At 45.2% G+C, this 25,660-nt stretch overlaps 2 protein-coding genes and 1 long non-coding RNA gene across 6 annotated transcripts in view; 2 read left to right on the forward strand and 1 right to left on the reverse strand.

Moving 5' to 3' along the window:
- Window positions 1-25,660, reverse strand: part of NELL1 (neural EGFL like 1) — a 988,017-nt gene that overhangs the window by 737,080 nt on the left and 225,277 nt on the right. The window lies entirely within an intron of this gene.
- Window positions 1-25,660, forward strand: part of LOC143806544 (uncharacterized) — a 131,956-nt gene that overhangs the window by 63,185 nt on the left and 43,111 nt on the right. The gene's annotated exons all lie outside the window — the stretch shown is intronic.
- On the forward strand, window positions 605-4,540 carry LOC143808955 (uncharacterized). Its single transcript, XM_077292131.1, has 2 exons — window positions 605-2,766; window positions 3,550-4,540. The coding sequence occupies exons 1-2, from the start codon at window positions 2,633-2,635 to the stop codon at window positions 4,538-4,540; spliced, it is 1,125 nt and encodes a 374-aa protein (XP_077148246.1). The 5' UTR covers window positions 605-2,632.

The raw sequence follows: 25,660 nt of genomic DNA on the forward strand, positions 1-25,660 counted from the left end.
GTAATCTTATAGGTTGAAAAAAATCTGACTTTTACTCTCCCTCTAGAATACAAGGACATAAGAAATACACTGCTACTTAGGCTACGTTCACATTTGCGGTGTGCGCCGCAGCGTCGTCGCCGCAAGAGAACGCATGCGTCGTGCGGCCCTATCTTTAACATTGGCGCCGCATGGGGCCGCATGTACATGCGTTGTCATGCGTTGTGGTGCGTTGTACGCCGCATGCGGCGTTTTGGCGCACCTGTCAGGGCACGGCAAACGCAACATGTTGCATTTTTCGGGCGGCGCCCACCTTTTAAAAAACGCATGCGTCGTGTTTGCGTCGTGTTTGCGTCGTCGATGCGCCATATTCCCCATTGACTTGTATTGACAACGCAGACGACGCAAGTACTTGCGTCGTGGTGCGTTGTACGACGCATGCGTTGTCCAATAAAAAATGCAAAACATTGTCTAGACTTTGTCTAGACACTAAAAAAACACTATATATATATATATATATATATATATATATATATATATATATATAAAAAAAAAAGGGGGGGTTGCCATTGTCTTTCACAAGGCTATTCATCAGAGAAGTCAGTCACAGAGGAGAAACCTGCTTTCCAAACCTGTAAGTATATATTTCTCTTGAATATTTTTTTTTCTGTTTTATTTCATGATTTTGATTAAATTTGTGCAATGTTTGGTCTGTGCTATTGTACGGTTATGGCACTGTGGGTTGTTATTGCAAAAATTGTTTTTTTTTAATCTGGTTTGTACTTCTGGCGTTATATGCTGGCGTTTATTGTCTTCGGCCTTGCTTGGTTTTGGGTTGTTCTGGTGTCATGCGGTTTTTCAATGTATTTTTTTTGGCTGATTTTTTCTTGTTAAATTTCTGTTGCATGTCTTTTTCTGGTTTCTATTGTTGGGGGTAACCGTATGGCGTTTTCTTGGCTCATGTCTTGCTGTGTTTTATTATGCTGTTGGCATTTTTTTTTTTCTTTCCTTGAGTGTCTTTTCTTGCTGGTGGGGGGGCTACATTTATGATGTTTCATTTGTATTGTATTGTTTCGTGCTGCTATATGCCATTCTATTTTCAATTTTATTTTCCCTTTTTTTTTTTTTTTAATCTCTGATGGTTTTACGTCGTTTTCCGTATGGCATATATCTCCTTCCTTGACTGTTTGCATTGCCAAGTGTGTAGTATAATGGTTTTTTTTTTTTTTTTTTTTGGTGGGGCCCTTTTTTAATGTAAAATTTCATGTGTTTTCTTTTCTATTTTATGGTTTATCTTTTGGGTTGCTGTATTTTTAACAGCGGTTGTCCCGTAATGTTTATTGCTTATTATCTAGAATGGTATTTATCGCCTTTTTCAGATGTATTTCTGTGGTAGATGTCACCAGATGGTGTTGTTTTGGATCATGTCTTGTTGCTATTGTAAAGTATGGCGTGCAGTTTGCTATTTCATTGTGCCTTTTTTTTTTTTCAATCTACAGTTTTTTTATATTTAAAAATTTGGACATTGGTGTCTTTTTTTGCTAAAAAATTTTTGGGTCTATTCTTGTATTGTTTCTTCTATTGTATTCTCTTGCAATGTATGGCGTTGTGGTGTCGCTTTTTCAGTTTGCATTGTCCTATCAGTCAACAGTCAATTGTGCTTGTTTTAATTTTATGTGCCTATTTTATTGTATGTGGCCTTGTTGCTTTGGATGTGATTTTTTGCTCATTTTTTCATTGCAGAGCAAACTTGCAAGAATGGCGAGTGAGTCACATGAGTCTGAACATAGCCAATCGGCGAGGGGGAGTGCGGTGAGTAATTATGTCCAGTTGCTTACTATTCGCTGCCATTTGTAGCATTGACAATAATTTTTGTATACAATTTTTACAGGCTTCTTCAAGTGAGGGGGAAGGCACACAGCGGGAGCAGAGAGATCGGGGCCAAGATGTGGCGTCAGGCCGGCGAGTGAGTTTTTTTTTTTTTTTCTTGCCTAGCATCCTGCTGTGAGGAACATTACATTTGAGGAGCATCCTGGTTTCACTAGGGATGTTTACTAAGCTTCATTACATTATAGCTTTTCAGGGCAGCAAGTATTGGGGGAAGGTAACAAAGTTGAACTCCCTGCACACAAACATTCCAAAATACAGGTGTAGAAAACATAAATATACATACATCAAATGTCAAAGGATAGGGCAAAGGTACAAATCATGCCAGGTGCTGGTGGTTGTTAATATTTGCATATTTGTAACCTTTTTGTTTTCTATTTTTTCTAGGTTTCACAACGGGACCAAGGAGAAAGTATAGATGTGGACCTTCTCATATCCTGCATCCAGGAGCGTGGCCCGTTGTGGGACAGCCGTGACCCCCGGCACATGGACCAGGTGGTGTCGAGGCGTTTGTGGGCAGAGGTGGCAAAGTCGCTGTGGGATGGCTTTGACAGTGCCTCAGCGAAGGACAAAGGCAACTTTAGTGAGTATTGCTGAGATGCTGCTATGACCCATCTTGCCAGGATAAACACAACCGTGTGTGATGCGATCAACGCCTAAACTTTGCATCGCACACGGTTGTTTTATCCTTTTAAAATGCTAAATATGTAATTTTTTTTTTTTCTTTGCATTCACAGTTAAAAAGGTGAGGACCAGATGGCGATCCATGAAGGACCGTTTCAATAAGGGGATCCGTGCTGCGGAGGCGCAAGCTCGGAGTGGTGCTGCTGCGTCCAAGTCGGTGCCCTATAAATACAGCAGGGCACTACAGTTCTTAAGGGCGGTCCTTGGCCGCCGACAGTAAGTATTTTGTCAACATACCATATTGCACAGCCACATTGTACATTGCCCAGACACATAGCATATTGCACAGCCACATAGTACATTGCCCAGCCACGTACATTGCGCATACACATAGTATATTGCCAGGCCACTATATCGCAGCCACATAGTACACGTTATAGCCACGTATCCACATAGTATATTTCCCAGGAACATAGTGTATTGGCCATCCATGCAGTCAGCGTAGCATATTGGCCATCCTTTTTCCCTAGTGGAATGGTATATAGCCCATAATTTTTTTGGTTAGGCGTGAGTCCTTGTAGTCCATGACAGGTTACGTTCTGAGTCAGTGTAGTTCTGATCGCAGGAATAATGATGACCTCTCGATCACATGATCCTAACGTCATGGCCGTTCCTGCGATCAGATCATCAAAGTCAGGGTTTTTATTTATTTATTTTTAAATGTTTTTCTTGACTTTAAATTTTATACTATTTTTGCGGCATGGGCAGCATCAAGAAAGATTTTTTTTGACAAAAAATTTTTTAAAACGATGACAGAGGTAGGCATTGGCTTTGGCAGCGGGAATGAACAGTCATTTTCTGCCGTAGGTATGTCCATGATTGTTATCGTGAGCCCTAATGGTCAGCTGGCGATAACAATCAGCAATTTATTATAGGCCACACAGACAGACAGGGGATTGTAATGTATTGATGTGTCATGTAATGTTAATTTTATTACAGGAGTTGGCGTATGTGCTAGGTAATTAATTGAATACTAAATCTTTCCTTATCTTTTCACAGGACACACAGCAGCACCCTCGAGCGAGCTCGCCCCTGTGAAGCGGAACTTCATGCATCGCCATCTGACCCGTCACAGCCCTCCCACAGCGACAGCAGGCTTGCACCACCATCTGGAGAACCGGCAGCCGGGCCATCAGGTTTTCCCCTGCCCGAGGCCTCTGGCGCACCTTCGTTCGGGAATTCCCGACAGCGCCAGCGGGCCTCGGACAGGCCAGCCATGCCCGAATTTATGCATTTGAGCACGGTTTTCCAGAACTGTTTCAGGGCGTTTAACGATAAAATGGACAGTCGTCTGTCCAGTATCGAAAAGCACCTTGAAAATATGGAAGCCGAGCTCTCGAATCCGGCCAAACATTTTTTAAGTACAATTGCTAAAGGCATGGTGGAAAACCTTACGCCGGAACTCCAGATTTCGGTGATGCAGTCCTGCAACAATGCCTACGTGAGGGCTCTGCAGCAGGCTCGGGTCATGCAGTCAGCGACACTGCCAGTAGTACCGTCGCTGGCTAGCATGATTCCGACTCCTGCTGCAGAGCCACTCCAGCCACCCCACCGAGGTCCAAGTGCCGAGCGACGCCACCACAGCCACCATACCAGTGTGCCGCCGACTCCTGCTCCTGCCAGGCCCTCATCCTCCCGTAGGAGTCATTCTGGGGGAGCTGCCGCAGGAGGAAAAAAACACAAAAGGAAGAGGAGACACACAGAGGCACACAGTGAGGCTCTGGCTGCTCCAGTAGAGACACCAACTGCGCGCCGTGGCTCTAGCCGCAGCATGAGCAGCCAGGGCCAACCAAGAAAATATCAAAGGCTTGTGTTGCCTCCTCCCTCCCCTACAGATGAGCCGGTTTCCCCAGTATACCCTGCGGAGGGTTTGGACCTGCCTTCCTGCCTCCTGGATTATGGCTCACCCTCCTATTCCTCTCCCCCTCCCCGTTCAAAAACATCACACACATACCATTCACCGCTGGTAGCGGATGTTGATACCCCCTAAGTTTCTTTCCCCTTTTTTTTCTGTTACCCCCCAATAAAAATTATTTGTTTGAAAACAGTATTTGTTATTATTTTCAAGTAAACTTCTCGGCAATTCACGCCGTGCGCCGTCCACATATTTTGTGCTTCAAACACCTCATATATGCAATGTCAGACAGTATTTTGGGGTTTTTTAATTTTACCTTTTTTTGGGTGTCTCTCATTGCTGTATGAGGTGTTTCCAAACACTAAAGTGTATGAGGTGTTTTCAAACACTAAGGGTATGTGTCCACGCTCAGGACTGCATCCGGATTTGGTCAGGATTTTAACTCAATATTTGTAGCCAAAACCAGGAGTGGGTGACAAATACAGAAGTGGAGCATATGTTTCTATTCTACTTTTCCTCTAATTGTTCCACTCCTGGTTTTGGCTTACAAATACTGATGAAAAAACCTGAGCAAATCCGGATGCAATCCTGAACGTGGACACATACCGTAAAGGTACCTTCACACTTAACAATGCTGCAGCGAAACAGACAACGATGCAGATCACTGCAGCATCGCTATTTGGTCGCTGGAGAGCTGTCTGTGGGACAGCTCTCCAGCAACCAACGATGCCGAGGTCCCCGGGTAACCAGGGTAAACATCGGGTTGCTAAGCGCAGGGCGCGCTTCCGATGTTTACCCTGGTTCCAATTGTTAAATGTAAAAAAAAAAAAACAGTACATACTCACAATCGCGTCCCCCGGCGTCAGCTTCCCTGCACTGACTGAGTGACGTCCCTAACAGCAGAGCGGTCACATCAACGCTGTGCTGTGCATTCACTTTACGGCCGGCGCTCAGTCAGTGCAGGAAGCGGACGCCGGGGGACGCGAAGATGACTATATGTACTGTTTTTTTTTTTTTACATTTAACACTGCTAACCAGGGTAAATATTAGGTTACTGAGCGCCGCACTAGGCTTATTAACCCAATATTTACCATGGTTACCATTGAAAAACATCGCTGGTATCGTTGCTTTTGCTGTCAAACACAATGATACACGGCGATCTGACAAACAAATAAAATATGTTATAAATTTGGTCTTTGAAGCAGGGTAGAAAACTTAGAAAAAATTTTTATTAAACAACAACATTTTTAAAACAAAGGGTTCCAAGTTTTTTACATAAGGCACATTACATTAGTGAACTATAGGTAGATGCCAAATCTGACATAACCAAACCAACCTAAACGGATTACATTTATTGCACATTTACCGGAGAATTATTTTTTTATTATATTACATTTTTAGCACAGTCACAGTAGAGGTATTTATTGGTGTAGTTAAAACCAGAACACAGTCCAACAGTAACATCTACACCATTTGATCTTGCCATGACACACGGCCAACATCTGACACAAAATAGGCCGCAAAACGATCCCTCATCTGCGCAATTTCCACACTTGTCCTCAGAGGATGATCTTGGTAATCGGGCAATGGGTTGGCTATGGGTTCATCGAGTTCCACATTCAGTCTCTCTTTGGCCAGAATATAATTGTGGAGAACCACACAAGCCTTCACCACCTCATCCACTGTCTCAGTTTTCAGATTAATGGCGGATCCTAATATCCGCCATTTGGAGACAAGGATGCCAAAGGCGCACTCCACAGTCCTTCTGGCCCTGCACAGTCTGTAATTGAAAACCCTTTTTGTATGGTCCAAGCCCCGACTGGAGTAGGGTTTCAATAGGTTGGCAGACATTTGGAATGCCTCATCCCCAACCACAACAAATGGCATCGCAGGGCCTTCGGTGTGGGGAAGGGAAGAGGTCGTGGCTGTGGGAAATTAAAATTGTTCCCATATAATTTTTGGCCCATATCCGACTCCTTAAGTGTGCGCGAGTCATTTGCACGGCCAAACGCACCAATGTCCACTGCGAGAAAACGGCAGTCCGCACTGGCAATTGCCATGAGCACAGTGGAAAAGTATTTTTTATAGTTGTAGAAAAGGGATCCACTTTTCCCTGGCTTGGTAATCTGAATGTGCTTTCCATCCACCGCGCCAATACAGTTTGCAAAAGAACACACTTGGTCAAATTTCTGTGCGTTGTACTCCCAGATTTCGCGGGTAAAAATTCCTCCCGGAGATTATCCCACAAAGCGCGGCATGTCTCAGCAATAATTCCGGAGAGAGTGGAGACTCCAATCCGGAACTGAAAATGAAGTGATCTCAAGGTCTCTCCGGTAGCCAGGAAACTGTCAAGAAGATAAAGAAATTAAATTAAAGTACATTGTAATTTATAAAAGTACATTGACCATACCACCCCCAAAAAAAATGTAAAAAAAAAAAAAAAAAGGGAAGAACATATCACAGTCATTCAAACAGCTACGTACCGTAGAGTCACCAGCAGCCGGTCCTCTGCGGAAATAGCTCTCCGGAGCTGCGTGTCCTGCCTGCTAATGTCTCCTTCCACCCGACGCAGAATATAGCGGAAGCTGTCCTGAGACATCCTGGTATATTCGACATATTTCTCCAGGTTGTCATTCAGTTCGCCAAACAAGCTATGGTAGGCTCCACGGCTCTCCCGGACTTCCAAGATAGGGTGTATCCAAAAGCGGCGACGACTCCATCTCCTTTTTCCCTTTCCCTTTGATGAAAACAGGCGACAGCATAGGCATGAGCCAAGGCAAATTCCATCTCCATATCCATGTAGATACTGTCCATGGGACGCTCCATCATGAATACCAGCAAAATGGGAGGAATTCATCTCTGCCAGGGTATATATACACAATTACATAAACACCAACCCTCTTCTAGCCATTGGTGACACTTTTTTTGGGGGGTGGGATGAAGAATGACTCACTTCACAAAAAACGCATGCGGCGCAAAACGCTGCGTTTTTTGTTCAAAACGCAACTGCGTTTCCAAAAAACGCAGCGTTTTGCGCCGCATGCGTTGAACGCATGCGGCGCAAAACGCAGCGTTGTGCATGCGCTTTGCTGCGTTTTTGTTTGCGTTGTGCGTTGCGGCGCCGACGCTGCGGCGCACAACGCAAATGTGAACGTAGCCTTACATATGTATCTCTATGTACCAGAATAACCTGCCTGTGGGTTTCATGCTTGCAATGCAGCTTCAAATATACAAAATTCTCCAATGCTGATCATAGGCGGTGGCTCATAGCTTTAGCTGCTGCTTGCAGTGTTACAGGTTGTGGGTTTGATAACGGGCAGACGAGATCTCAAGAAGAGAGTTGTTTTTTTTTAATTTAATCTAAGTGTGTGCAGAGCAGCAATGCCAGCCATACCCTCTGAGGAATAGGCTCTATGGAGTGACAAAGATGATGTAGAAAAGACTGAGGGTTAGTAGGGACAAAGCCCTGACATGCTGGTACTGAGCCCTGAAATTCAGTCAGACCTGCTAAATGGAGGATGGTTGGGAGCTATAGCCATAGGTTGTCTTTAGAATGAATACATAAAATAGTGTAAAAGTAGCATTATTTCCTTTCTAAAGATATTGCAGTACCATGTTGGACCATAAGGTGTGCTGTAAGAAAAACAATTCCATTCAAATCTGCGTATTCCAATACTCTACAGGGGCATCTAGTGGTAGAAGCTAGTAGTGCAAGTCACACATGATGCATCTTGTTCAGTTTCTGGGAATTTTCAAAAGCTTGAAGGAGCAAAGAGTTCACTCCTGAATAAAGAGTATAGGAGACATTCAGATTCTAAAATAGATGTTTTTTCTAGGGCATAAAGATAGGGTAAGACATTATCAAGCAGCAAATGCACAAGGGTGGTCATAAAATCATTACTTGTGACAAAGCAGAAAGAGTCCAGAAGCTCCTACGTAAAATATCCAGGCAGAATTTGTGTTCTGCAGAAAATCCCTAATAAAAGTCATTCATGACAGAATAAAATACATGATTAAGTTGTCTCTTCCTATCAAGATTCTCTCCATGAAGCAAATGGTGCATCTCAGGAGACAGGTCCCTCCCCCTGCCTGATACCGACTGTAAAAAAAAAACTAAAATACTCCAACAATGGATTTCCACGACTAAACTACGACTGGAGTCACTTTGAGCCGTCATTCCAACAAAGGGAAAAGTTTAACCTTGGTTTTAGAGAGCGCAAATAAGGAGTTGCGCGCAATGGAGAAAGTTAGAAAGTCCTGTTTTTGTGGGAATAAACAACATGTATTATTCGGTCTGTTCATAATAGAACATAGGAGCCAGGACTGCAGGGAAACATTAATGCATATCTTCAAGAGGAGTGGAATGCAGATCATTACAATACCGGGCTGCCGTGGGAGGTGGAGGAGTTCTGTACAAATTACACTACACCACACAGTGTGGAATAAAAGATAACAATGTATTCAGCAAGCTTCATCTCATCTACCTTAATGGAATACCTGACACAAATATAGAGCTAGAATGTAAACAATGGACTTAAAACTGCAGGAAGTGATCGATTTCAGCATTAAAAATATAATTAAAAAAAGTTACGTGATCCTGCAGCAATCCTTTCCCCCACTAGGGGGAGTCTTCCACTACTCTACTCTGAAAGGAAGAGTGTTTCAAAACAGCACACCGTGTGGTCTGGCGTGGTATTACAAAACGATTACGAATATTTCTGACATTGCCAGAAAAAAAAAAAGAAATCGGTATAAATTTGACAAACATATCTAACATTTTCTCATGGTAATGATCCATAAAAAATATTTATTAAATTTATAATGCAAGTTAAAAATGACATTTTTATGTTTGAAAGGTTAGATAAGGAGTTTTGCCCTACGGTTTATTTTTCCCAATCCAGGTTTGATTATTTTTTTTCTTCCTTAAAAGCATCGAACCATAATATTGCAATAAACAAAGTATCTGTATTCCTCGGTAACCCTGTAGTTGTAATGTCTGACTGCTAACTGAATTTTCTTCACAGGGACTTTATTAAAGTTGATTTTTCTATTATTTTGATTTCTGGCACCATAGTGATGGCCACAATAGGTGATAGATGACAGGTTGCTATAGAAACTGCCACTTGGCATCTGACTGATGGAACAGGGCAGCATATACCTAACAACAGCACAGGAAGAACATAATAAATACAAGAATGAGGTGATGCACAACACTGCCAGCTAAATAATGGGGGCCCAGTAATGTCCAATGGAAGGATCACAGCCCCTCCAATTACACTCAGACAACATCTGAACAAGAAAGCACTTCATAATACAACACATGCAATCTTAACCCTTGCAATAGGTAACTTTACACATACGGAGCATAAACCTATTTATTGTTACTATAATGCTTCATTCCCTATGTACAAGAATATAACTACTATAATACTGCTCCTATATACAAGAATATAACTACTATAATACTGCTCCTATGTACAAGAATATAACTACTATAATACTGCCCCTATGTACTAGAATATAACTATTATAATACTGCTCCTATGTACAAGAATATAACTATTATAATACTGCCCCTATGTACAAGAATATAACTACTATAATACTGCTCCTATGTACAAGAATATAACTACTATAATACTGCCCCTATATACAAGAATATAACTACTATAATACTGCCCCCCTATGTACAAGAATATAACTACTATAAATACTGCCCCCTATGTACAAGAATATAACTACTATAATACTGCCCCCCTATGTACAAGAATATAACTACTATAAATACTGCCCCCTATGTACAAGAATATAACTACTATAATACTGCTCCTATATACAAGAATATAACTACTATAATACTGCCCCCTACGTACAAGAATATAACTGCTATAATACTGCTCCTATGTACAATATAACTACTATAATACTGCCCCTATGTACAAGAATATAACTACTATAATACTGCTCCTATGTGCAAGAATATAACTACTATAATATTGTCCCTATGTACAAGAATATAACTACTATAATACTGCTCCTATGTACAAGAATATAACTACTATAATACTGCCCTTATGTACAAGAATATAACTACTATAATACTGCCCTCTATGTGTAAGAATATACCTACTATAATACTGCCCCTATGTACAAGAATATACCTACTATAATACTGCCCTCTATGTGCAAGAATATAACTACTATAATACTTCCCCTATGTACAAGAATATAACTACTATAATACTGCCCCCTATGTACAAGAATATAACTACTATAATACTGCCCCCTATGTACAAGAATATAACTACTATAATACTGCCCCTATGTACAAGAATATAACTACTATAATACTGCCCCTATGTACAAGAATATAGCTACTATAATACTGCCCCTATGTACAAGAATATAACTACTATAATACTGCCCCCTATGTACAAGAATATAACTACTATAATACTGCCCCCTATGTACAAGAATATAACTACTATAATACTGCCCCTATGTACAAGAATATAACTACTATAATACTGCCCCTATGTACAAGAATATAACTACTATAATATCGCCCCTATGTACAAGAATATAACTACTATAATACTGCCCCTATGTACAGGAATATAACTACTATAATACTGCCCCTATGTACAAGAATATAACTACTATAATACTGCTCCTATGTACAAGAATATAACTACTACTAGATGGTGGCCCGATTCTACCGCATCGGGTATTCTAGAATATGCATGTCCACGTAGTATATTACCCAGCCACGTAGTATATTGCCCAGTCACGTAGTATATTGCCCAGTCACGTAGTATATTGCCCAGTCACGTAGTATATTGTCCAGGCACGTAGTATATTGCCCAGTCACGTAGTATATTGCCCAGTCACGTAGTATATTGCCCAGTCACGTAGTATATTGTCCAGGCACGTAGTATATTGCCAAGTCACGTAGTATATTGCCCAGCGACGTAGTATATTGCCCAGCGACGTAGTATATTGCCCAGCGACGTAGTATATTGCCCAGCGACGTAGTATATTGCCCAGCGACGTAGTATATTGTTCAGCGCCGTAGTATATTGCCCAATTACGTAGTATATTGCCCAGCGACGTAGTATATTGTTCAGAGCCGTAGCATATTGGCCAGTTACGTAGTATATTGCCCAGCGACGTAGTATATTGCCCAGTTACGTAGTATACAGCACAGAGCCACCTAGTATATTGCACAGCAAAGTAGTATACAGCACAGAGCCACGTAGTATATTGGCCAGTCACGTAGTATATTGCCCAGCCACGTTTGTCACAGGTTAAAAAATAAAAAATAAACATATACTCACCTTTCCGAGGGCCCCTTGTAGTCCACGGCAGCTTCCGGTCCCAGGGTTGGTCTGAGCGCAGGACCTGTGATTACGTCGCGGTCACATGACCGTGACGTCACGTCAGGTACTTTCCGCGCAGGCCTTGTGATGACGTCGCGGTCACATGACCGTGACGTCATGGCAGGACCTTCTGCCATACCATCTTTGCCACCGCAACCTGCAACGGAAGATGGCGGGCGGCGCAGCGGACTACAGAGGGTGAGTATAGCAGGTTTTTTTTTTTTATTTATTATTTTTAACATTACATTTTGTACTATTGATGCCGCATAGGCAGCGTCAATAGTACAAAGTTGGGAACACACAGGGTTAATAGCGGCGGTAACAGAGTGCGTTACCCGCGGCATAACGCGGTCCGTTACCACCGGCATTAACCCTGTGTGAGCGGTGACCGGAGGGTGTATGCGGGCGCCGGGCAGTGAGTGCGGGGAGTAAGGAGCGGCCATTTTTTTCCGGACTGTGCGCGTCGCTGATTGGTCGCGGCAGCCATGACAGGCAGCTGGCGAGACCAATCAGTGAACGAATAACCACGACAGACAGACAGACAGAGGGACAGACAGACGGAAGTGGCCCTTAGACAATTATATAGTAGATAATACTGCCCTCTATATGCAAGAATATAACTACTATAATACTGCCCCTATGTACAAGAATATAACTACTATAATACTGCCCCCTATATTCAAGAATATAACTACTATAATAATGCTCCTATGTACAAGAATATAACTACTATAATACTGCTCCTATGTACAAGAATATAACTACTATAATACTGCCCCCTATATTCAAGAATATAACTACTATAATAATGCTCCTATGTACAAGAATATAACTACTATAATACTGCCCCCTATATTCAAGAATATAACTACTATAATAATGCTCCTATGTACAAGAATATAACTACTATAATACTGCCCCTATGTACAAGAATATAACTACTATAATACTGCCCCCTATATTCAAGAATATAACTACTATAATAATGCTCCTATGTACAAGAATATAACTACTATAATACTTCCCCTATGTACAAGAATATAACTACTATAATACTGCCCCCTATGTACAAGAATATAACTACTATAATACTGCCCCTATGTACAAGAATATAACTACTATAATACTGCCCCCTATGTACAAGAATATAACTACTATAATACTGCCCCTATGTACAAGAATATAACTACTATAATACTGCCCCCTATGTACAAGAATATAACTACTATAATACTGCCCCTATGTACAAGAATATAACTACTACTAGATGGTGGCCCGATTCTAACGCATCGGGTATTCTAGAATATGCATGTCCATGTAGTAATTACCCAGCCACGTAGTATATTGCCCAGTCACGTAGTATATTGCCCAGTCACGTAGTATATTGTCCAGGCACGTAGTATATTGCCAAGTCACATAGTATATTGCCCAGCGACGTAGTATATTGCCCAGCGACGTAGTATATTGCCCAGCGACGTAGTATATTGCCCAGCGACGTAGTATATTGCCCAGCGACGTAGTATATTGCCCAGCGACGTAGTATATTGCCCAGCGACGTAGTATATTGCCCAATTACGTAGTATATTGCCCAGCGACGTAGTATATTGTTCAGAGCCGTAGCATATTGGCCAGTTACGTAGTATATTGCCCAGCGACGTAGTATATTGCCCAGTTACGTAGTATACAGCACAGAGCCACCTAGTATATTGCACAGCAAAGTAGTATACAGCACAGAGCCACGTAGTATATTGGCCAGTCACGTAGTATATTGCCCAGCCACGTTTGTCACAGGTTAAAAAATAAAAAATAAACATATACTCACCTTTCCGAGGGCCCCTTGTAGTCCACGGCAGCTTCCGGTCCCAGGGTTGGTCTGAGCGCAGGACCTGTGATTACGTCGCGGTCACATGACCGTGTAGCGGTCACATGACCGTGTAGCGGTCACATGACCGTGACGTCACGTCAGGTACTTTCCACGCAGGCCTTGTGATGACGTCGCGGTCACATGACCGTGACGTCATGGCAGGACCTTCTGCCATACCATCTTTGCCACCGCAACCTGCAACGGAAGACGGCGCGAGAGGCTCAGCGGACTACAGAGGGTGAGTATAGCAGGTTTTTTTTTTTTATTTATTATTTTTAACATTACATTTTGTACTATTGATGCCGCATAGGCAGCGTCAATAGTACAAAGTTGGGAACACACAGGGTTAATAGCGGCGGTAACAGAGTGCGTTACCCGCGGCATAACGCGGTCCGTTACCGCCGGCATTAACCCTGTGTGAGCGGTGACCGGAGGGTGTATGCGGGCGCCGGGCAGTGAGTGCGGGGAGTAAGGAGCGGCCATTTTTTTCCAGACTGTGCGCGTCGCTGATTGGTCGCGGCAGCCATGACAGGCAGCTGGAGAGACCAATCAGTGAACGAATAACCACGACAGACAGACAGACAGAAGGACAGACAGACGGAAGTGGCCCTTAGACAATTATATAGTAGATAATACTGCCCTCTATATGCAAGAATATAACTACTATAATACTGCTCTTATGTAGAAGAATATAACTACTATAATACTGCCCCCTATGTACAAGAATATAACTACTATAATACTGCTCTTATGTAGAAGAATATAACTACTATAATACTGTTTTCTATACATATTAATATATATTTTCAACATTAAAGTTTATATAAGCTCTCCGGATCTGGAGAAGCTGCGTCATTCCAGGAGAATACCGGTTTTTACTTACCGGTAATAGGATTTTACAGAGTCCACAACAGCACCCTACGAGAGAGGGGATCCGCCCACCATCTGGACAGGAACCTACAGGATTTAAAGGGGCGGTCCCCCTCACCACTCCAGTTTGTGTTTCAAAGTATAAGGGACACCGCCATTGAGTTAGTACACAATCATATATACTTAAACATTACTAAATACCATCACCTCTAAAGAGTGACAACTAAAGGCACACCTTCCAAAGAGTGCAGGAATCCAGTGATTAACTACCGGGGGGGAATGTGCATGTGCTGTCGTGGACTCTGTAAAATCCTATTACCGGTAAGTAAAAACCGGTTTTCCTATCGCCACGACAGCACCCTACGAGAGACTTTCAAAGACTAATCACCTGGGAGGGACTACAGCACTAAGTACTGAACTGCCAAACTCTAAGTTGGCCTTAGATGAAAGATCAAGACGGTAATGTTTATTAAAGGTGGAAGGAGATGACCACGTTGCCACCTTACATAGACGTCTCCATAGATGTGATGTTTTCTCCGCCCAGTATGAGGCCATGGCTCGAGTGGAGTGGGCCTTGATGCCTTCCGGTGGTATTTGACCTTTGGCAGAATAGGCAAGACATATTGCATCTCTGATCCATCTGGCGATAGACCCTATTGTTACACTCGCCCATTTCCTTGGATTCTGGAAGGAAACAAACAGAGCCCTACTCTGCCTCCAAGGTTCTGTCTTGTGCAAGTATTGTAATACTGTTCTTCTAACATCTAGCATATGACATTTCTGTTCTTCTGCTGAAACTGGATTGTCACAAAATGATGGTAAATATATCTCCTGACTTTTGTGGAACTTAAGGTACCTTCACACGAAGCGACGCTGCAGCGATAGCGACAACGATGCCGATCGCTGCAGCGTCGCTGTTTAGTCGTTGTGTGGTCGCTGGAGAGCTGTCACACAGACCGCTCTCCAGCGACCAACGATGCCGAGGTCCCCGGGTAACCAGGGTAAACATCGGGTTGCTAAGCGCAGGGCCGCGCTTAGTAACCCGATGTTTACCCTGGTTACCAGCGTAAAAGTTAAAAAAACAAACAGTACATACTCACCTGCGCGTCCCCCAGTGTCTGCTTCCTACACTGACTGAGCGCCGGCCCTAACAGCACAGCGGTGACGTCACCGCTGTGCTTTCACTTTCACTTTAGGGCCGGCGCTCAGTAAGTAGACGCTGGGGGACGCGCAGGTGAGTATGTACTGTTTGTTTTTTTTACTTTTACGCTGGTAACCAGGGTAAACATCGGGTTACTAAGCGCGGCCCTGCGCTTGGTAACCCGATGTTTACCCTGGTTACCAGTGTAAAACATCGCTGGTATCGTTGCTTTTGCTTTCAAACACAACGATACACGGCGATCGGACGACCAAATAAAGTTCTGGACTTTATTCAGCGACCAGCGACATCACAGCAGGATCCTGATCGCTGCTGCGTGTCAAACTAAACGATATCGCTAGCGAGGACGCTGCAACGTCACGGATCGCTAGCGATATCGTTACAAAGTCGTTTCGTGTGAAGGTACCTTTAGAAGCTACCTTTGGTAAATATGCTGGATCTGGCTTTAAAACAATCCTATCCTGAAAGACCATTAGATAGGGAGGGTCTACTGACAATGCTTACACATCACTCACTCTTCTAGCAGAAGTCAAAGCTACTAGAAGAACTGTCTTTAAAGTTAAAATATTAATGGAGACAGATTCTAACGGCTCAAAGGGGGTTCCGTTAAAGCATCCAAAACCAAATTTAGATCCCATGGCGGTAATCTAGTAATATGAACCGGGTTACTACGTTCACTAGCTTTAATAAATCTGGATACCCATCTATTTCCCGCCACATTGCTGTTATATAAGGCTCCTAGGGCTGATACCTGAACTCTAAGGGTATTTACCGCCAACCCCAATTCTCGGCCTTTCTGTAAGAACTCCAGAATTGCCGGAATTGGAACCCTGTCTGTTAACGGGTGTTGATGAAAGGCAAGGAACTTCTTCCAGACCTTAGCATAAATTTTAGTAGTAATTTCTTTTCGGCTACTTAAAAGGGTAGATATTAAGACGTTTGAAAAACCCCTTCTCTCTAGCAACTCCCTCTCAAATTCCACGCTGTCAAATGCAGAGACTCCACATTGGGGTAACGAAATGGACCTTGAGAGAGAAGTTCCGGACTCGAGGGCAACACCCAAGGGTCGGTCACTGACATTGCTCTGAGTAAGGAGAACCATGCCCTCCTGGGCCAGAAGGGGGCAATTAGGATTACTCTCGCCCCCTCCTGCCTGATCTTCCTGAGAACTAGAGGGATCAGACACATTGTGGGAAATGCATATGCTAGAGGGAAATCCCAATGAGCCTGAAGGGAGTCCACTATACAAGGTTTGTCTGCTACCCGTGGGATGCAAACTTCCTGGTCTGTCTATTTTCCCTTGAAGCAAACAGATCTATAACGGGTAACCCCCAAAGACTCACTATCCGTTTGAACACTAGCCGGTTTAGAGACCATTCCCCCTGACGTAGAGAATGATGGCTGAGGTAATCTGCCTCTGTATTGTGTTCTCCTCGTATGTGGACTGCTGATAGAGAGAGGAAGTGAGCTTCGGCTATGCCGAGTATGTCTGCGGTGGTGTTCATTAGAGATCTTGACCTTGTCCCTCCCTGATGGTTGAGATATGCCACTACTGTCATGTTGTCTGACTGTACCCTTACATGTGAATCCCGCAGGATCGGTAGCCACCTGATTAGGGTATACTTTACTTCTGTAAGCTCTTTCCAATTTAAACATTTTTGGGTTTCTAGGAGAGACCATTGCCCTTGTGTCCAAACATCTCCTATGTGAGCTCCCCATCCTATTGGGCTGGCATCGGTTGTGACCGTGTTGTCTGGTACTATTCCCCAATCTACCCCTTTTGACAAATGTCCCATATTTAGCCACCATTTCAGACTGTAAAGAGTGGTGGTGGATAGTCTGAGTCTTCCGTTCAGGCGACCTTGAAGACTCCTTTCCGCATCTAAGATTTGAGTTTGCAATACCAGAGTGTGGAATTGAGCCCACTGAACGGCCGGTATACATGATGTTAACGACCCCAGAAGGGACATTGCGTCTCTCAAGGTCAGATCCGGATATTTTCTTACAGTCCTGACTGTGTATAATCCTCTGCTTTTTTTCTTCTGGAAGGAGACATAGCTGATCCTCTGAATTTAGTAGAATACCGAGGAAAGTCTGACTCGTTGATGGCTCTAGTTTTGATTTCTTTAGGTTGACCAGCCAACCCAGGTCCTGCAGAGATGATATTATACAGTTTATGCGAATCTTACACTGGAAAAATGAATTTCCCACTACCAGGAAGTCATCCAAGTAGGGTATAACTAATGTATCTTGTTCTCGGATATAGGCCATTACTTCCGCAATGATCTTCGTAAACACCCTCGGTGCCATAGACAAACCAAATGGCATTGCCGTAAATTGAAAATGTCTGACCTGATCGTTTAAGCGCACCGCCATTCTGAGGAACCGCTGGTGATCCTTGTGAATGGGCAGATGGTAGTACGCATCTTTTAGATCCAGGACTGTCATATAACACCTGGGAAAAAAGTTTAGTCGCTGATTTAATGGATTCCATTTTAAAGGCATGGTATTGTAGAAATATGTTCAGATTTCGTAAATTTATGATGGTTCGAAAGGATCCATCAGGCTTGGAAATCAAAAATAAAGGGGAATAAAACCCCTCCCCTTCCTGATCTTTCGGTACTTCTACAATAACTGCCTTTTGTCTCAACAGCTGAACCTCTCTTTCCAGGGCCTCATGTTGATCTGAAGAATTAAGGACAGTCATTACATAGTAATCAGGAGGTATCTCCCGGAATTCTAATTTTAATCCTGACGCAACTATACCCAGAATCCAGCTGCTGGAAGTTATTCTGGCCCATTTACTATAGAAATATCTTAATCTGCCCCCTACTAGAAGTTGTGATTTATCGGTAATTGCGTCTACGCCTTGAAGATGATGATGAGGTATTGAAGTCTGAATCTTTCTTTCTCGGCTCCGTCGACTCCCAATCCCGGTTTGAATAAGGTCTCCGGTATGGCATGCGTTTCTTGAAGGCATTCCTAAAGGTAGGATTGAATACTTTAGGAAATCCCTTCTTCCTATCCTCTGCCTTGGCAAGGATGTCATCCAGCACAGGGCCAAATAAGTACTCACCCCTGCATGGAATAGTACACAGTTTAGCTCTAGCCTGAGCATCTCCTTTCCAGGTCTTCAGCCATAGAGCTCGCCGGGCAGCATTCGAGAGTCCCGCTGATCTGGCTGCAAGCTTCAGAGAGTCTACCGACGCATCTGCCAAATACGCCACACCCTCACGAATCTGAGACAGGGAGTTCAGTAATTTGTCTCTAGGCACCTTGGATTTCAGCTGCTCCTCCAGCTAGGTTACCCAGACCATAACTGATCTGGCAGTGCAAGTACTAGAGATTGCAGGTTTGAATGCTCCTGACGACGACTCCCAAACCTTTTTCAGGAACATATCCACTTTTCTATCTGACGGATCCTTTAGAAGACCTACATCCTCTAGTGGTAAAATACCTGACTTAGATGTAGAAGCCACGGCTGCGTCCACTTTAGGGACCTTCACCTACTCAGCTAAATCCTTATCATCAAAGGGATATCTTCTCTTTGCAGATGACGGCAAAAAACCTTTGTCCTGCTTTATCCCATTCACGTTTAATAAGGTCCTTAACTGTGTCTACTACCGGAAACGACCTACGATTCTTCTGACACAAGCCCGCAAACATTATATCCTGAGTTGATCTCGGCTCCTTGACCTCCGCAACCCCAATGGTTGTGCGAACCGCCTTAACCAACACATCCATATTATCCACTGAAAAATAGGGATTTTTGTGTTACTCACCGTAAAATCCTTTTCTCCGAGACGCTCATTGGGGGACACAGGACTGTGGGTGTATGCTTCTGCCGCCAGGAGGCTGACACTAAGTAAATGTGAAAAAAAAAAAAGTTAGCTCCTCCTCCGTCGTATACACCCTGACACTGGCTACTGGAGACTCCAGTTCGGTGCAAAAGCAGTAGAAGAACAAAACACGAGAAATAATATAACAGCATAAATACAGAAAACTTATGTCTAGAAAAAGTCCTACTGACTGACAAAATCAGATATAGCCAAAGCCGCCATCAGGCTACCAGGGAGGGAGCTGTGTCCCCCAATGAGCGTCTCGGAGAAAAGGATTTTACAGTGAGTAACACAAAAATCCCTATTTCTCCTTTGCCTCATTGGGGGACACAGGACTGTGGGATGTCCTAAAGCAGTCCCTGGGAGGGAAATTAACTCCCCAGTAAAAAATGTTTCCAAATAAATGGTTGTCCTACAAGTGCGTCACCGCCGCTTGAAGAATCCTTCTACCCAGACCTGCATCTGCAGAGATCTGGGAGTGGACATTATAATGTCTGACAAAAGTATGCAAACTAGACCAGGTTGCAGCTTTGCAAACCTGTTCTGCTGAGGCCTGGTGCCGAATCGCCCAGGAAGCCCCCACTGCTCTAGTGGAGTGAACTTTGATTCCAGCCGGAATCATCATGCCCTTGGCGCGATAGGCTTCCTGAATGACTGCACGTATCCATCTGGCCAGGGTAGATTTTGAGGCCACGCATCCCTTTCTGTGACCTTCCGGAAGGACAAACAGAGCATGCGTCTGGCGGAAAGGAGCTGTTCGGGAAATTTATCTCCTCAGAGCTCTCACTAGGTCCAATGTATGGAGAGCTTTTTCTACACGGTGCGTAGGTGCTGGACAAAAAGAGGGAAGAACTATATCCTCATTAATGTGGAAAGAGGAAACAACCTTCGGAAGAAAGGAAGGTGCTGGTCTGAGCACTACCTTGTCCTGATGAAAACGTAGAAAGGGAGTACGACAGGAGAGGGCTGCCAGCTCTGATACCCGCCTTATGGAAGTTATGGCCACTAAAAATATGACTTTCCAAGAAAGGATGGTCAAGAAAATATCTTGAAGAGGCTCAAAAGGAGCTTCCTGCAATGCCCTTAAGACCAAATTAAGGTCCCAAGCTTCCAAAGGAGTCTTATAAGGAGGGACCTTATGAGCGACTCCCTGGAAAAAAGTCCTGACCTGACGGTTAGTAGCAATCCTGCGCTGAAAAAGGACCGATAGGGCCGAAATCTGCCTCTTAAGAGTACTTGGAGCAAGCCCTGAATCCAGGCCCGCTTGGAGAAAGGCTAGAATATTTGGGACGGAGAAACGCAAAGGAGGCAGCCCGCGCTCTCTACACCAGGAGAGGAAAACTTTCCAAGTGTGATGATAAATTCTGGCCTACACGGGTTTACGTGCACTGATCATGGTATCTGCTACCTCTTGAGAGAACCCTGCCTGAGTTAAAACCCAAGATTCAACGGCCAGGCCGTCAAAAGTAGGACCCCTAAGTTCTGGTGGTAGATCGGCCCTTGAGATAGAAGATTCGGCCGATTGGGGAGCCGCCATGGAACCCCGGTGAGAAGCTGTACTAGGTTCGCATGCCAGGTCCGACGCGGCCAATCCGGGGCGATTAGAATAGTAGGTACTCCTTCTGACTTGATCTTCTTGATAACCATCGGGAGTAGTGCCAGAGGAGGGAACAGATAAGAGAGATGGAACTAGTTCCAAGTTAGTACTAGCGCATCCACAGCGATTGCCTGTGGGTCTCGGTACCGGGAGACAAACCTGGGTACCTTGGCATTCACCCTGGACGCCATTAGATCCACGTCCGGGGTCCCCCATAGATGGCATATCTGCTGAAATACTTCGGGATGGAGAGACCATTCCCCGGACGCTAGACCCTGACGGCTTAGGAAATCTGCCGCCCAGTTTTCTGCGCCCGGAATGTGGACAGCTGAAATCACCGAGTGATTTCTCTCGGCCCAGAACAGTATTTGTTTTACCTCCTGCATGGCTGCCTTGCTGCAGGTGCCCCCTTGATGATTTATGTATGCCACGGCTGTGGCGTTGTCCGATTGAATTCGGACAGGGCGACCCGCCAGAAGATGGTGAAAATGCTGCAAGGCTAGTCGAACCACCCGAATCTCTAAGAGATTGATGGGGAGATCTGATTCCAGAGGAGACCAGCGCCCCTGAGCTGTGTGGTGAAAAAACACTGCTCCCCAACCCAGGAGACTGGCGTCTGTTGTGACCACCAGCCAATTGGTTGGGGGAAAGGGCCCCCCCCCCCCCCCCCCCCGAGTAGGGATGAGCTGTTTAGCCACCATGAGAGAGCCTGTCTGACCTGGGGTGACAACCGAAATCTGCGGATGAGGGAGAGAGGATTCCTGTTCTATACTACTAAGATTGCCTGTTGGAGAGGTCGAAGATGAAGCTGTGCTAATGGTACTGATTCTATAGTCGCAACCATCCTTCCTACCACCCTCATGCAAGACCGTATCATATGAGGGTACGGTTGCTGAAGGTTCCTCACTTCCCGCCGAAGGGCTAGGACCTTGTCCTGGGGAAGGATTGATAGGGCTTGAGAGGTATCGAAAATCAAGCCTAGAAATAAGATCCTCCGAGAAGGTTGTAGGGATGACTTCCTTAAATTTACTAGCCAACCCAAACGAGCAAGGGTGTCCAGAGTAATGCTGACATTTTCCTTGCAAACTTGAAAGGTCGGCCCCTTGATCTGGAGATCGTCCAGATATGGCAAGACTACTATGCCTCGGGAGTGCAGAATGGGCACCACAGTTGACATGACTTTCGTGAACACCCTGGGGGCGGAAGCCAGCCCGAAGGGTAAAGCTGTGAACTGGAAATGTAGGTTGTTTAAAGCAAACCTGAGAAACCTTTGATGAGGAGGAAAGATGGGAATATGTAGGTAGGCATCCTGAATGTCTATTGAGGCCAAGAACGCTCCCTTTTCCATTGAAGCAATCACTGACCGAAGAGATTCCATCCAAAAGTGACGAACGCGGACAAACCTGTTTAAGAGTTTCAGATCTAGGATAGGCCTTACTGTCCCATCCTTTTTGGGTACTACAAAAATATTTGAATAAAACCCTTGAAACCTTTCCTCCCTTGGAACAGGAGAAATGACTCCGCTGAGACGAAGGGACTCTATGGAATTGAACAGGTCTTGCCAGTGGGACTCGGACCTGGGGAGATGGAATGGGAAGAACCTGGGAGGAGGCTGACGGACCAGCTCTATCTTGTAACCTGAAGATATGAGCTCTCCCACCCACCGGTCGTGGATTACTTGAAGCCAGACCTGGCGAAACAAAAGTAGACGTCCGCCTACTCTGTTGGAGGCACTCCGAGGAGGCCTCCAGTCACTTGGCCGAAAACCTTTGAGTCCTAGCTCCTCTGGATCTAGTTGACTGGGAACGCATTCTTCCCCCCTGATTGGCCGTATAAGAGACCCGAACGTCTCGGTCCTGATTGGGTCGACCCTGCGCAGCAGAGCCTGATGCTGGGGCCCACCTAGCATTGCGAAAGGGTCTGAAACGGGCCTGAAATTGGCGACGAAAAGGCTGTCTAATCCTCTGCTGGGGCAGGAACTTACTCTTCCCTCCTGTGGAGTCAGAGATAAGCTGATCCAGCTTCTCTCCGAATAAGCGACCCCCCTGAGACGGTAGGGTTGTAAGAGACTTTTTAGAGATAGTCTGCCCGCCATGTTCTTAACCAGAGAGCCCTTCTAATAGCGATAGCGTTAGCCGCAGCCGAAGAGGCACAGTCTGCAGCATCTAAGGATGCATTGATCAGATAGCTACCAGCAAGAGCTATCTGAGATGACATTTCCGCCAACTCTGCTGGTAAATCACCTTCTTGAAGAGCCTTTGCTAACGACTCTGACCAAGACATCATAGCCTTAGCAACCCAGGTTGCCGCAAAAGAAGGGAAAAGTGCCGAACTTGAAGCCTCAAAAACGGAACGAGCCAAGCTCTCTATAAGACGATCCGTTGGGTCCTTAATCGATGAGCCATTAGGGAGAGATAGCAACGTGTTAGAGGCTAAATGGGACACCGGAAGATCTACAGAAGGATTTTCTGCCCATTTACTACACAGCTCAGTAGCAAAGGAGTACCTAACCTTCAAGGCTTTTTGACCTGAAAAATGCTTGTCCGGGTGCTCCCGATTACGCCGAATAAAGTCCTCAAACTCAGGGTGAGAGGAAAAAAACCCTATGAGCCCGTTTGGCCCGCTTAAATGAGATTTTATGATCTGAGGATGAGGAGAGCTCGTCCTCTACCCCCAGGGACTGATTGACAGCCTCAAGCAGGCTATCTACAGACTCCTGAAACCCAGGATTCTCAAAATTAAGGGACTCCTCTGACTCATAGTCTGTCTCAACTTCCCCGCTCTCTGCAGGGGAACGTGATACGGAGCTCCAGGATGCAGAAGCACCTGAGGGTCTGGGCGACGCTGTGCGAATCCGCTTTCCACGTGTCTATCTGGTGCGAGTACAGCCCCTGCAGGCCGAAGGCTCCTGAGACCCCGAGGCCCTCTCTGAGACAGAAGGACTGTTGGCCCTGACCGCCGGGGTCTGAAGGGATTTGATTGCTTCAGTTAGGGACGCCATGGATTGCGACAAGGATGTGACCCATTCCGGCAGAGCTGCCTCAGCACCTGCTTGAGGGGCAGGGGCCGGAGAGACTGCTGGAGAGCTGGCAGGGGGGAGCTCCTGGGCGCGTTCAGAGTCGCAGGTCTCGCAGAGACGATTGCTCTGAGCATGCGGAAATGCAGCACGACAAGCCACACAAACGGTATATAAGACCGTGTGAGTTTTAACCCTTCTAGACATAGTGATCTGTAAAAAACTATACCCAGGGCCTGAGACTGGGAAAAAAATAATGCTTCTGCCAGCTGGAGGGCGAAGCACTTACCCCAGTCCTGTGTCCCCACGAATACAGTGATGAAACGAACGCATGATGCGGAGCCAAAAAGAGCTCACCCTTATGCCCAGAAGACCTAAGGGGGCGGGACCGCCATCATGCGGTGCGGCCTGTAGTAGGCCAGAAGCCGGGGCCTCAATTTCTTATTTGAGAAAAAAGGAAAAGCGAAATCGGAAGTAGATGCACCGGAAGGGGCGGGGCCTCACGGCGCAGTCTGCTGGGAGGAAGCCCGGATCAGAGAGACCCGGAAGTGCTTGCTGGAGGCCAGGCCGGAGCCTGAAGCCTCTGGAAGGCCGCGGCGCCTGCAGTACCGACCGCAGCGCCGGAGAGGCGGCGCCGGAGGCACCGTGGCGCCGGGCGCACCGCACTGCAGCGGCGCAGGACAAATGCAGCAGGAGCTGCTGCACGGCGCCGCCGAGACGCCAGAACACCGTGCAGAAAAAACGCCCGGAGGATCACCAGGTAAGTCAGCATCTTTAAGATGAGCCCCCTTATTTATTTTTTTTTCCACTCTCCCCATATTGCAGGCTGAGTACCCCCGGTGTAAATCCAGCGGGGGAGGCAAACGACGGTGCAGGCACCTTAGCTCCATTATCCGCCCTGTTGTGAATTCTATTTTTGGGCTCCCTCTAGTGGTCACAAGCGGTACTGTGTAGTGTTGTCTTTCTGCAGGTTGGCTGCATCAGCTGGTTCGTTATCCTTGGTTGGTTTCCTATTTAGCTCACCTGGAGACTCAGTTCCTTGCCTGCTATCAATGTATTCAGTGCTCTTCAGATTCCTTGTGTCTACCTTGCTCCCAGTCTCTCCAAGACAAGCTAAGTTTTTGTTTGATCATTTTTTGATTAGCAGTGTTCATTATATTTTTAGTCCAGCTCGCTAAAATGTGATTTCCTCGCTTGCTGGTTGCTCTAGGGGACTGAGTTTCTCCCCCCACACCGTTAGTTGGTGTGGGGGTTCTTGAAATCTCAGAGTGGATATTTTGTAAGGGTTTTTTACTGACCGCATAGATTCCCTTTTCTATTTTCTGCTATCTAGTATTAGTGGGCCTCATTTGCTGAATCTGCTTTCACCCCTGTGTATGTGCCTTCCTCTTACCTCACCGTTATTATCTGTTGGGGGCTTCTATATCTTTGGGGATTATTTCTCTGGAGGCAAGAGAGGTCTTTTCTTTCTCTCTAGGGGTAGTTAGTTCCTCAGGCTGGCTCGGGACGTCTAGGATTTTTAGGCACGTTC

Source organism: Ranitomeya variabilis, chromosome 2 (genome assembly GCF_051348905.1).
Source record: "Ranitomeya variabilis isolate aRanVar5 chromosome 2, aRanVar5.hap1, whole genome shotgun sequence".
Classification (NCBI taxonomy): Eukaryota; Metazoa; Chordata; class Amphibia; order Anura; family Dendrobatidae; genus Ranitomeya; species Ranitomeya variabilis.